The sequence below is a fragment of the Brachycentrus maculatus genome, unplaced genomic scaffold, assembly GCF_059751285.1.
Source record: "Brachycentrus maculatus isolate JH-2025_06_01 unplaced genomic scaffold, ASM5975128v1 h1tg001417l, whole genome shotgun sequence".
Taxonomy (NCBI): domain Eukaryota; kingdom Metazoa; phylum Arthropoda; class Insecta; order Trichoptera; family Brachycentridae; genus Brachycentrus; species Brachycentrus maculatus.
Window position 1 is genome coordinate 37,645 of NW_028282065.1, and position 12,776 is coordinate 50,420.

Consider the following 12,776-nt stretch of genomic DNA (forward strand, 5'->3'; position numbering starts at 1 on the left):
ATAGCGTGGAGAACCAGCTTGCAAAGCATGCGAAGCGAAAATTTAAAGAAAATGTAAAAAAATTGAACCCCGATTTTTCATTTAATATCTTTTAATGTCCCTGTCACTGCCAATCTAAATAAATACAAATTAGGAATACCATCACCAAGTTTCTAGAAGTGCCTCGGTGTAGACAGTGAAAGGGATTAGTATTTAGTTACATAGATCAATTAGTCAGCTAGATCCATTCCCGACTAGCACAGCCGACAGACACGGAACAGTGCAAAGACATTTGCAGAAAATGCTCAACCATCGCATTTCCTACTCGATTATTTCAACCTGGTTCGACTGTAATATAAATAATGATATCTAAAAGCTCCTTTGTTTGTTTCAGGATGTGTCCGTTAGCCCTGCTGGCGCTGGTGACGCTGGCCGCCTGCGCCGACCCTGCGCCGGCCCCCGACGTGCCCGAGGCGCCCGAGGCGCCCGCCGCGCCCGATCCGCCCCTGCACAAGCGCTCTCCTTCACCCGCCGAATACAGCGCCGGACTGGGCAAGAGGCGCGCCTACACCTACGTGTCCGAGTACAAGCGCCTGCCCGTGTACAACTTCGGGCTCGGCAAGCGCTCAGCCGGCGAGGAAGGCCTCGAGGAGGTGGATGCGGAGCCGGCCGAGGAGTGGAGCGAGGACGCCGACGCTGACGTCACGGATGCAGACAGCGACGAAGAGGCGGACAATGAAATCGACGATGAGTCTACGGATAGCGATGATGAAGATTTATATGGTGGGTATTTATTCCGAATGAGTGAAGAAAGAATCTATTATTTTGAGAAAGTGAAAAGACTTTGTGTTTTGATCCACTCATATTTTTACTAACCAACTAGTTTCAGCAACAACCTGTTGCCCTCTTCAGGGATCAAAACAAAATCTCTTTTTATTTTTAAAAATAATATATCAATATGATCCACAAAGTTAATGCTTTCAATATTCAAAACATAAGAAAGTATCTTCTTATTCGTGTACCTTGTTAAGTCCCCCAAACTCTGGCGATCTGCGCCTTCCGGAACATCCGATTCATTGCATCCGCCTTTAGGCAGTGGTGGGATTCAACCGGTTCGCTAGAACCGGAGCCGAAAATTTTTAGACTTCGCCGAACCGGTCCTTAACCCTTTGTTGTCACATAATATTCCAATTGAGATCATGTATCGGGGCACACTCGGTTTACTTGGTACACCGAGTTGTAAAAATATTTTAACCTCACGAAGATAAAAAAATATTGGAAAGATGAAAAAAATAGTGTAAAAATTCAGTTAAGTTATTGCACTTAGTAAACAGAATATCGTGACAGATATACGCTTCAAAAAATGTATGAGTTAATAATGTTTTCCTTTCTATAACTTGTCGGTCTCCCATAGGGCCAGAATGAGATAGAAACATTTTTTTTTTTTAAAACCCTTATCCGCACCCCAATGATGCATAGGGCACTGCGTCATATAAACGCAGTGTTATCTTGATCGTTTACACATGAAGGAAAGGTGATCAGCCCTCCGCTTCAGGTACCAATCCAGAGTAATAATATTGAATAAATATTACTGTGAAAAAATCACTTATATTTATTTTACCCCCCTTGGGAATCGAACCCGGGACCTCCAGAACGGTAGCCGAGAGTGCTGACCATTACACTACGGAGGCGGACAAAAACATTTAATACATAAAATACTATTTTTTACAGGGAGGGGGTAGGGGTAGTAAGTACCTAAAGGGCGAACCAGTTCTTGAAATTTTTTAATCCCATCACTGCCTTTAGGGTCCAGGTCTCAGAGCCATATAGCAGAACGGACCACACATAGCATTTCACGAGTCTCGAAGTTTAATGTTTAGATTGCAGAAGAGCACCCTCAATTTATTGAATCCAACTCCAGCAACGCGAATAAAGGATTGTTAATAAAAAAAAATAATAAAATAATGCACACATTTCTTGTTTGCATAATTTCACAACGAAGTAATGAAAATATCCTTTTGAAAATAGTCTCTCGAGTTCGATTCCTAAGGAACGAAATACAGCTTTACTATTCAATAAAGGCAAAATAAAGGAATTGGTAAATAATCCAGAGTTAATATTATGAAAATTGTAAAATGTTAATATTCATAATTTTTTTCTCTTTTTTGTGTGTATATTAGGTTAAAATCGTTAAAAACAAAAAAAAATGTATTAAAAAAGAACTGCACCGACAAGACAATCAAGTTGGCTTGGTGGGTCTCTGCAAAAAAAAGTTCTAAATATGCATAAATTGTGATTTAAATAAATGTATACAAATAAAAATAATAATAAAAAAATTACACATTTCCAAACTTACTTGGTCCAATACCAAAGATTTCTTGTTACTTACTAACAAAAAGGGATGTTGTTATTGTGCTCAGAATTTCAGTTTCAATTAACTAATAAACCTTCATTTTTCTTTGTAGCCGCCCACCAGAAAAGAGCTCGCCCATACGGATTTGGACTCGGGAAGAGGTCAGACGCCCCGGAAGAAGACAAGAGACTCGCCAAAGGATACGAGTTCGGACTCGGCAAAAGGATTCCATCTTACCAATTTGGTCTAGGCAGAAGGTCTCCTTACGAATTCGGTTTGGGTAAAAGAGCAGCGTACGAGTTTGGACTGGGGAAAAGAATGCCGTCTTACGAATTTGGACTTGGAAAGAGAATGCCATCTTATGAATTTGGACTGGGGAAAAGGATGCCGTCTTACGAATTTGGACTGGGGAAAAGGATGCCGTCTTACGAATTTGGACTGGGGAAAAGGATGCCGTCTTACGAATTTGGACTGGGAAAAAGAATGCCGTCTTACGAATTTGGACTCGGAAAAAGAATGCCGTCTTACGAATTTGGACTCGGGAAAAGAATGCAGTCATACGAATTCGGATTGGGTAAAAGGATGCCATCGTATGAATTTGGACTTGGAAAGAGGTCGCCCGCGTACGAGTTTGGACTGGGAAAAAGATCACCCGCGTACGAGTTTGGACTGGGAAAGAGGTCGCCCGCGTACGAGTTTGGACTGGGAAAAAGATCACCCGCGTACGAGTTTGGACTGGGAAAGAGATCACCCGCGTACGAGTTTGGACTGGGAAAGAGATCACCCGCGTACGAATTCGGCCTAGGCAAGAGAATGCCGTCTTATGAATTTGGACTCGGTAAGAGGGCGAACTACGAGTTTGGGCTAGGCAAGAAGGCTATTGGAATGGGGAAGAGGCTACCTCTGGCACTCTACGACTACTACGGCCTGGGCAAGAGACAGCGAGACCTGAATAGGTTCAGCTTCGGCCTCGGCAAGCGATCGGATACCGACTCTTAAAGCGACCTCCTCCTGCTGCTAGGAAGGATCTGTTAACTTACTCTAGTAAATTTTGTGAGATTTATTACTACATAACAGAGATTACAGTTTAAGCCAACTGGGAAATTTCAAAGGAGACATCTTTAGTCAATTTGTTAAAGGTGCTCCGATACTCTTTATTATCTAGAAACTACTATAATATGGTTAATATTTATTAGCAGTTACCGCGGAATGACTTGTTTTATTGCCAAACTACAGGATGTTCACCAAATAACATTTTTTTATAATTTATAAATTAATTAACTACTTTATAAAAAAACCCTCTTGAAATGACGTATTTACCTATTAAAAATTAAAAATATATTTGTAAATATTTTTTGGGTTATATATCGCTCACTTCTTTCAACAACGTCATATATCAAAAATCGTCAATTTTCAGTTATGCATGTTTTCGGAATGCCCATAAAATGTACTATATCCCAGCAAAAGCGGCATTTAAAAAACATAATATTTTCCCACTACAGGGCAGAAAGTGTTGTTTTTGCATTTTGAAGAAAAGGTATTGTTTAATTATTTTTTTTAAATATACTCAATATTTTTCAAATGGAGAAAAAACATTCAGGTTTTACCTAAAAAGATTTGTAGCACAGTAAAAAGTTCAATAAGTAGCTTGATTTTTTTTTAATACATTTTATTATATTTTTTAACTTTAAAAACGATCTCCTGAAAAATGAAGTTTTTGCTATATGACGTTGTTGAAAGGAGTGAGCGAAATATGATAATTTGATGACTGGATGCATAATTAATATGGCTTAAACATTATATTTTTTTATTGTTTCGGCATTAACTTTGTGGTAAGACATGTTACAATGATTAAAGAAAACACTTCGTTTTTTACCACTTGAGTTTTATTACAGACTACATGTTTCAGAAGTTAAACTTCCATCATTCAGGTCTGTATAATAACTAACTAGTTAGTTATTATACAGACCTGAATGATGGAAGTTTAACTTCTGAAACATGTAGTCTGTAATAAAACTCAAGTGGTAAAAAACGAAGTGTTTTCTTTAATCATTGGCTTAAACTTGTTTTGTTATTTGAAATAAAATAAACAGCATCAGTCAATCATTACGTGATTTATTCTTTAACAAAATGTAAGGTAAGGCGTTTAAAAACCCAATTTTAAATAATATTTTTATAAGTGTTGTTTTTGATCTTTTAATATATATTATATGACATATTTAAACATGTATGGGTATATTGCATACCTGTATTATTGAAAAATAAATTATTATACACTGTGTAAAGGCAAAACTGTGCTTTTTGAATTATTTTATGACTAATTGTAATATTAAGCAGTAGATATATTAATGTGAATTTTGTGTACAAATTATGTAATTCCTAAATACACAGCAAGCATGAGAAAACGTTATCAAAGTTTCAGTTCTCATGCACAAAACCAGTTTCTATAATATTATTTCTATTTTATTCCCCTTCTTTGACTCCTCCGTGATACTCATAAAGCTACAATGATTAAAGAAAACACTTCGTTTTTTACCACTTGAGTTTTATTATAGACTACATGTTATTATACAGACCTGAATGATGGAAGTTTAACTTCTGAAACATGTAGTCTATAATAAAACTCAAGTGGTAAAAAACGAAGTGTTTTCTTTAATCATTGTAACATGTCTTACCACAAAGTTAATGCCGAAACAATAAATCTCATAAAGCTATATACGATAAAATGCATTGATTTGACATCATCTTTGTGGGATAACACGATGATTTCAATATAAAAACAAAACACTTGTATAATACCAGTTTTTTGAGTTTATTTATGTTAACACGACTAGATTTGAGAACTACAGATGTTCTCATCAACAAGTGAAAACAAAAACATTCATTTTGTATTGATTTCAATTTACATATAGAAATAAAACGCTCGTATAAGACCAGTTTTTTTTAGTTTATTCATGTTCAGAGAACTAAATACATTCTAACCCTTATCCGCACCCAATGGTGCATAGGGCACTGAAGCAGTGCTATCTTGATCGTTACTTACATGAATGCAAGATGATCACTCTTACGCCTCAGGGACCAGTCCAGAGTAATGTTAAATAAATATTATAGTGTAGAATTACTAATATTTATTTTCACCTTCCCTGGGAATCAAACCCGGGACAACACGCTAATCATTACACCGCGAAGGCGGACAAAAATTCTCAAAACTAGTAGTGTTTACATTAATATTTATACTAAAAAAATGGTCTTATATAACTGTTTCACTTTTGGCCATCGGATCCGTGAAAGTTCATAAGGAACTGTCACGAGAGGTGGTATCATACATGACAAAAATAGTGAATCTTCTTCTGGAGGAACGGAAGGCCTATTAACGACAGTCAACAGTCCGGCTTCTCTTGAGGAGTTTTACGTGGTTTCCTCCCAGCAATGAGCAAATGCTGACAAGTTCCTGATTGGCCCACACTAGATAATCCCTCCTGTTCCCAACGCAGATTAAAATAAAACATATTTTATTACGTTAGAAGAAACAAAAATTCACTTAATGATCTATAATAATAATAATAATAATAATAAAACCCTTATCCGCACCCCAATGGTGCATAGGGCACTGCGTCATATAAACGCAATGTTATCTTAATCGTTTACACATGAAGGAAAGGTGATCAGCCCTCCGCTTCAGGGTAATATTGAATAAATATGACAGTGAAAAAATCACTTATATTTATTTTACCCCCCTTGGGAATCGAACCCGGGACCTCCAGAACGGTAGCCGGGCGTGCTGACCATTACACTACGGAGGCGGACAAGATCTATAAACCTTGTACATAATAAGCAAGGTAAATAATAAATGCAATTCCCATCTAAAAGAGAAGGAGAGAGAACACTACAGCGGCATGCACAAATTAAAATAAAACACAATTCGTTTAATATCAGTTTATTCATCCACAATTTGTGTAAATCCTCAAAATACGGGTAATCTTGAGAATTGGAAATTATTCAGCTATTACATAAATATATATATACACACTCCTCCTCTTCGAGGCTCTATATCAGTGGTTCTTAACCGTGTTGGAGGTACCTAACCCCATCAGATTCATATGTGAATTCGCCGAACCCGTAATTGGAAAAATGTATAGCTAGATTGATATATTCCTTTCAAATGATATACTAGATCTTTTGGATAAATTAATATATCATACGTTTTGTATGAAATGTTAAATCAAACACCGTTTCGTGTCGGGTTGTGGTCCCGTGGTTAGTGTCGCAGAAGTCAGAGTTTCTCGGTTCGAACCCACTCTACCACAATTTGTTACCTATTTCTAATAATGAGCCGCTTAGGCTCACAGAAATAGTATGAAATTGATCTACTTGTATCAATAATAAAATCACACATACTTCTTTCTTTTTTTTTTAAAACACCGATTTTTTGACCCTACTAAGTTGTATTTTATTTGTTAAAAAACATAAAAAATAAATTTTGTGACAATGGTTTCGCCTAGTTATGCCATTTTCAAATGAATGTCAGACATTCATTTGAAAATGCCATAACTGGGTGAAAAAATTGTCACAAAATATATTTTTATGTGTTTTTTAACATTAAAATACAACTTAGTAGACTCAAAAAATCAGTGTTTGATTCAACATTTAATACACAAATTCAAATGGAGTTCTACAAATTGAACGCCAAATCTATAAATATATCAATAATATACCATACGTTGAATCATTTTTCATAATATTTGATACATTCCTTTCAAATAATATACTAGATCAATTGGATAAATGAATATATCGTACGTTGTATCATTTTTCATAATAACAATAAGTCGGGTGTGTGTTTTGACCTCCGCCAAACCCGAAGACTGACTCACCGCAACCCTCGGGGTTCCATCGAACCCAGGTTAAGAACCACTGATCTAGATAATAATATATAGTACATTCAATTGGAAAAGGAGAATAAACAATTCACAAAGCAAACTGGTGTGCATTACAATCTCCACAATAATGCCACATGAATATAGGCACTTTGCATCTCTAAGCGTTCAGCCTTTATTACTCAAAAAAAAATAGCCCAAAATTCCAGCTAATAATGGCCCTTCTATCAATTTGATCAGTGAACGCAGAATGTATTACATATAATTAGTTATTTATTAATTTCATCAAATGATTCGGCAGTCACTTTGTGGTAAAACATATCCATTTTTAATTTAAGCTTCACTTGGTAAATACCATTATTTCTTAAAATCTATTGTGACACGTGTTTCGATACATTCCGCATCATTTTCAAACACCGTATGTGAAGCTAATTCTATATTTTAATTGGGTCCTTGGGACGTTGAAGGTTGAAGAGGGGATAGGAGCTGTTTCTTATTTTTATTTGTATATTTAAAATATATATATATATATATATATATATATATATATATATATATACCGTAAAGTGGGTATACATTGCACCAAAATACTGCATTTTTTCAAAAAATTGTCTATTCAGATCAGGTTTTTTACTTTTTCTGAGGTTTCAACTATTGCAATGTAAAAACACATATACCTGTAACATGTCTGACACATTTTTAAATTTTTATCTATTTTGCCTATATTTTTTTTTAATATTTATATTTTGGTGCAAAGTATCCCGGGGTAAAGTACAACTTTGCACCATGATATTTTCTCTACACTTTTCGTACTAGAATCCAAATTGATGCAAAGTAAAGGCTATCCTACAAGTTTCGTTGCACCTTATGAAGGGTTTTGGCTCACAGTTCGCTAAATGCAGATTATAATATTGTATAATTATGGAAAAATAAGACAGTTGATAGAAATTTAAAAAAAAATATATTGAAAAATCTAACAAAAATGATCTTTTTTTCCAATACTGAAGGTTTAAAATTATATAAAATAAAAGGTGGATATTAAAACATATCGTACTACATAGGTAATAGGAATTAAAATTAAATTAGGTCTAAATATGGTCAAGTTCCGGGACGGTAAAGAAACCCCTTTTGGATTGCATTTTCGGTTCTTTTATGGAACCCACTACATCCTTCCAAGAATATTGAAGAAAGTCATCCTTCATCGGCCACTTCCACGATTTGAGACTCTCCTGCATGGATTTAACAGCTCTGTCTTTCTTTATTGTCAAAATCTGTCCCGGAAATTTTTCTCCTTCATAATGAAATACAACATATTCTCCCACCTTCTTTTTTACTGGTCCTAATGAAACGGAAGAACAAATACGATAACTGGTTTCAGTCATCGTTTTTGTTCTTCTCCCTCTTCCTCAAAGCTTCCGTGTGAACTATTATCAGTTAATGCTAAATATGCTGGAAGTTTCGATGCGGAAGATGGGATCATTGATGTAGTTGGTTCAGGTAGCATTTGTGTCTCGTCAACGTTCATTTCGACATTTGGATCGTGAGCAATGCTCTTACCTGGTTCTATCGGTATCGTTTTCCTGCGTTTTAAGACTGAATTCTTTGGGTTGAATCTGTTTTCTTCCAAAAACTGTTGAAAACTCTGGCGCACGTCATCGTCATACGCTTTTAATGGCAACCGATTAAGCAACTGACTAGTTTTAGTAACAGTCAAGGTTTTATGTCTTTGCAAAAATGATCTTATCCATTCAGAGCCTGGTACGTTGCTCTTTAATATTCGTATTCTTCTGCCAAATCTATTCAAATAGGCTATAAGAATGTAGCGAATGTTAAAAACACTCACTGGGAAACCGTACTCATTCATGTCTACTATGCAGTTTACGAAAGATTACTCTTCGCCCTTGTCACATATCGGAGGTTTTCCCACAGGTTTTGTGTGCTGACCTTTGAGCTTATAGTTAATCGTCTTTCTGGGGATTTTGAAAATTTCTTCAGCCTTTCTTTGACTGATTGTACTATTTCGAATGGCCTCCAAACACTGCTCCACTCTCTGCTGTTTGTGTGTTCTTGACATTTTTGAAAAAAATATACCATCAGGAATTAAGTAAGTACACAAAACCTATAGATATTTAGCAAAAATGTCAAGTTGTATTAGCCGTTTTAAGACTTTTCATCAAATTAATTAACTATGGCCTTTTGTGGATACTTTGCACCTGGTGCAATGTTACCCCAAATGTGGTCAATACAAGTCAGTTCTTAAAAAAATATTATTTTTACATAAACTAGACAACGTAACTAAAAAATACAGCATTTGAGAAAAGCAGGGCTTACCTACCTACGATTTAGAGACCACTCACTTGTTGTAACTTGTTTCAGTATACTGATTACACTGGATTTTTTCGGACACAATTTTCAGACAGAAAACTTTCTTTACATTCGGACAGGAAAAACGCATTGAAGCAATAGCGACCGACTGTTACTTCTGTAAACCAAAAAGTAGATTGAAGTGCCATCTATCAGAAACAAAAGAAAGTAGAATGAAAAATGACATGTATCAGAGATGACCAGCTCCACAATTTTTTTACAGAAGGTGGTGCAAAGTATCACCCATGGTGCAAAGTATACCCACTTTACGGTATATATATATATATATATATATATATATATATATATATATATATATATATATATATATATATATCTTTTCACTAACAATATATATATATATATAAACCCTTATCCACACCCGAATGGTGCATAAGGCACTGTGTCATGTAAACGCAGTGTTATCTTGATCGTTTTTACACATGAAGGAAAGGTGATCAGCCCTCCGCTTCAGATACCAGTCCATGGTTATATTGAATAAATATTAGTGAAAAAATCACTTGTATTTATTTTACCCCCCTTGGGAATCGAACCCGGGACCTCCAGAACGGTAGCCGAGCGTGCTGACCATCACACTACGGAGGCGGACAAAAATTATTATATAATAACAAAAATTACATAATAACAAAAATTATTATATAATAACAAAAATTATTTATATAATAACTTATAATTAATAATATGACAATGACTAAAGCCTCCCCCATATTGTCTTAATTCCAACTGATAAGAATTAAAAAATAAACATAATAATATTAATTAAACAAATAAATAAAAATAACAAACAGCTCCTATGCCTCCTCTTCAACGTCCCAAAGACGCAACTCTAAAATTTAGAATTAGCTTCACATGGGGTGTTTGAAAATGATGCAGAATGCATCGAAACACGTGTCTTCTTCTTCTTATTATTATTATAGGCCTTGCGGCCTGTTTTTAAGAGGGATTAGCTTCCTGCGACGTCGATTCCCAGCTATCGACCCATCTCTTTGGTGGTCTGCCCGGGAGTCGTCTACCATGGGGAGTCGTCTACCACGAAACACGTGTCACAATAGATATCAAGGAATAGTTGTATTTACTAAGTAAAACTTAAAATAAAAATAGATATTCATCGTTTCGGCACTCACTATAGGGTAAGACGTATGATGTATAAATCAAACCTAAGGGAAAATGCCATAAGTGTTGATTGTGAAAAATTATTTTGCGTACGGTAAACGACGATGCGGATGAAACAAACATCGATGAACAACGATGAAATGACTATGTTACGTCGATTTAATATTAAAAATAGACCGATTTATTTACAATCAATTATCTGCATGATAATCAGAATTAATAATAAATTAATAATAATTGAGTATCAGAACAGAAATGACAGAGATTGGCAGTGTCGCGAACCAAATGACTAGATCACTTCTTACACTATTTATTGATTTGGCATGAAGATAATTTGAATATGATATAAAAATAAAACACGTTTATAAGACCGATTTAGAGTTTATTAATGTAAACACGACTAGTTTTGAGAACTACAGATGTTCTCATGAACAGAAGAAAATACAAACAGTTTATATTATCAAGTGTTGATGACAACTTATGTAATTCTCAAAACTAGTGTGTAAACATGTAAATTTAAATTTATCAATGTAAATTGATTAACTCTAAACTGGTCTTTTACAAGTATTTTATTTTTATATTTAAATATCACTTCTTGTCCACCTCCATAGTGTAGCAATTAGTGCGTTTGGCTACCGTACTGGAGGTCCTGGGTTCGATTCTCAGGGGTGTCAGAATAAATACATAAGTGATTTTTTTAATTGAATGTTTCACAAGTGTATAAAGTGATCGCTTAAGCCAGCCAAATGCCAGGTAATAATCCTTGGGATGCTCAGACTTCCATCTTCTTTCATATTTAAAAGATTGATAGATGTTTCATATCAAGTTGAGACACCTATAATATTGACATGTCATCCATAGGATGAATAATCCATTGTCTGATATAATTAATAATATTAATATCGTTAAAAATTAAGTATTTTTCCAAAGCTATAATGCCCCGGCTAGACTTGTCTGTTTGTGCCTTAAGTACAGTAATGTATATAATATATATAAAACCCTTATCCGCACCCCAATGGTGCATAGGGCACTGCTTCATATGAACACAGTGTTATCTTGATCGTTTACACACGAAGGAAAGGTGATCAGCCCTCCGCTTCAGGTACCAGTCCAGGGTAATATTGAATAAATATTACAGTGAAAAAATCACTTATATTTATTTGACCCCCCTGGGAATCGAACCCGGGACCTCCAGAACGGTAGCCGAGCACGCTGACCATTACACTACAGAGGCGGACAAAATGTAATGTACTAGTACAATAAGTATCAATGCACTAATGTACAATACGCTGACGTACTAGGGCAATTATGTACTAGCGCAATAAGTGTCAACGCACTAATGTATGATACGCTGACGTACCAGGGCACTAATGTACTAGCGCAATAAGTGTCAATGCACTAATGTACAATACCCTGACGTACCAGGGCACTAATGGACTAGTGGACTAGTATAGTGGAAGGCGACACTGCAACTACATAGGAAAGATAACCTAATAACACATAGGAAGTTGCGACACTCTGGGATCACAGGATACACTAAGTATATAAAGCAAATGAGTATTATGTACTAACCTGTGAAGGTATATCTGTATTGAAAGCAAATGAGATATATGAATCAAATCATTTATTGATTCGGCATTTACTTTGTGGAATGAAATATTGATTATTTTTAAAAAAATTAAAAACTTGTATAATACCACATATTGAGTGTTATTTCATTATTCGACAGCTACAACTGTTTTCATAGACAGGTGAATAGTAAAACATAAACATGTCGATGAAAACAACTGCAGTTTTAGAAACTAGTTGTGTGTAATGAAATAAAACTCAATCACTGGTATTATACAAGTGTTTAATTTTTTTTTTTATTTACACGTTAACTGCCACAGCATTTTTCAGAATTCTGGTCTAAAAAGCCGATTCTTTAAAAATATTATTTTATTTATAAATTTTCTGTTCATGTAAGCCAGCATTGATTTTTTGCTCTCTTGCCATGCGCCATCTATCCATATTAGCACTGATATACTAGGAATTTTATCCTAGCTGCAGGAATATGGCAAGTAAACACA

General features: G+C 35.3%; 1 protein-coding gene across 1 annotated transcript; it reads left to right on the plus strand.

Moving 5' to 3' along the window:
• Window positions 1–374: 374 nt before the first annotated feature.
• Window positions 375–3,669, plus strand: LOC148299018 (uncharacterized). The gene is made up of 2 exons (XM_088276448.1): window positions 375–762; window positions 2,445–3,669. Exons 1-2 carry the CDS (start codon window positions 375–377, stop codon window positions 3,329–3,331), a joined length of 1,275 nt encoding a protein of 424 aa, XP_088132574.1. The 3' UTR covers window positions 3,332–3,669.
• The last annotated feature ends 9,107 nt before the right edge of the window (window positions 3,670–12,776 follow it).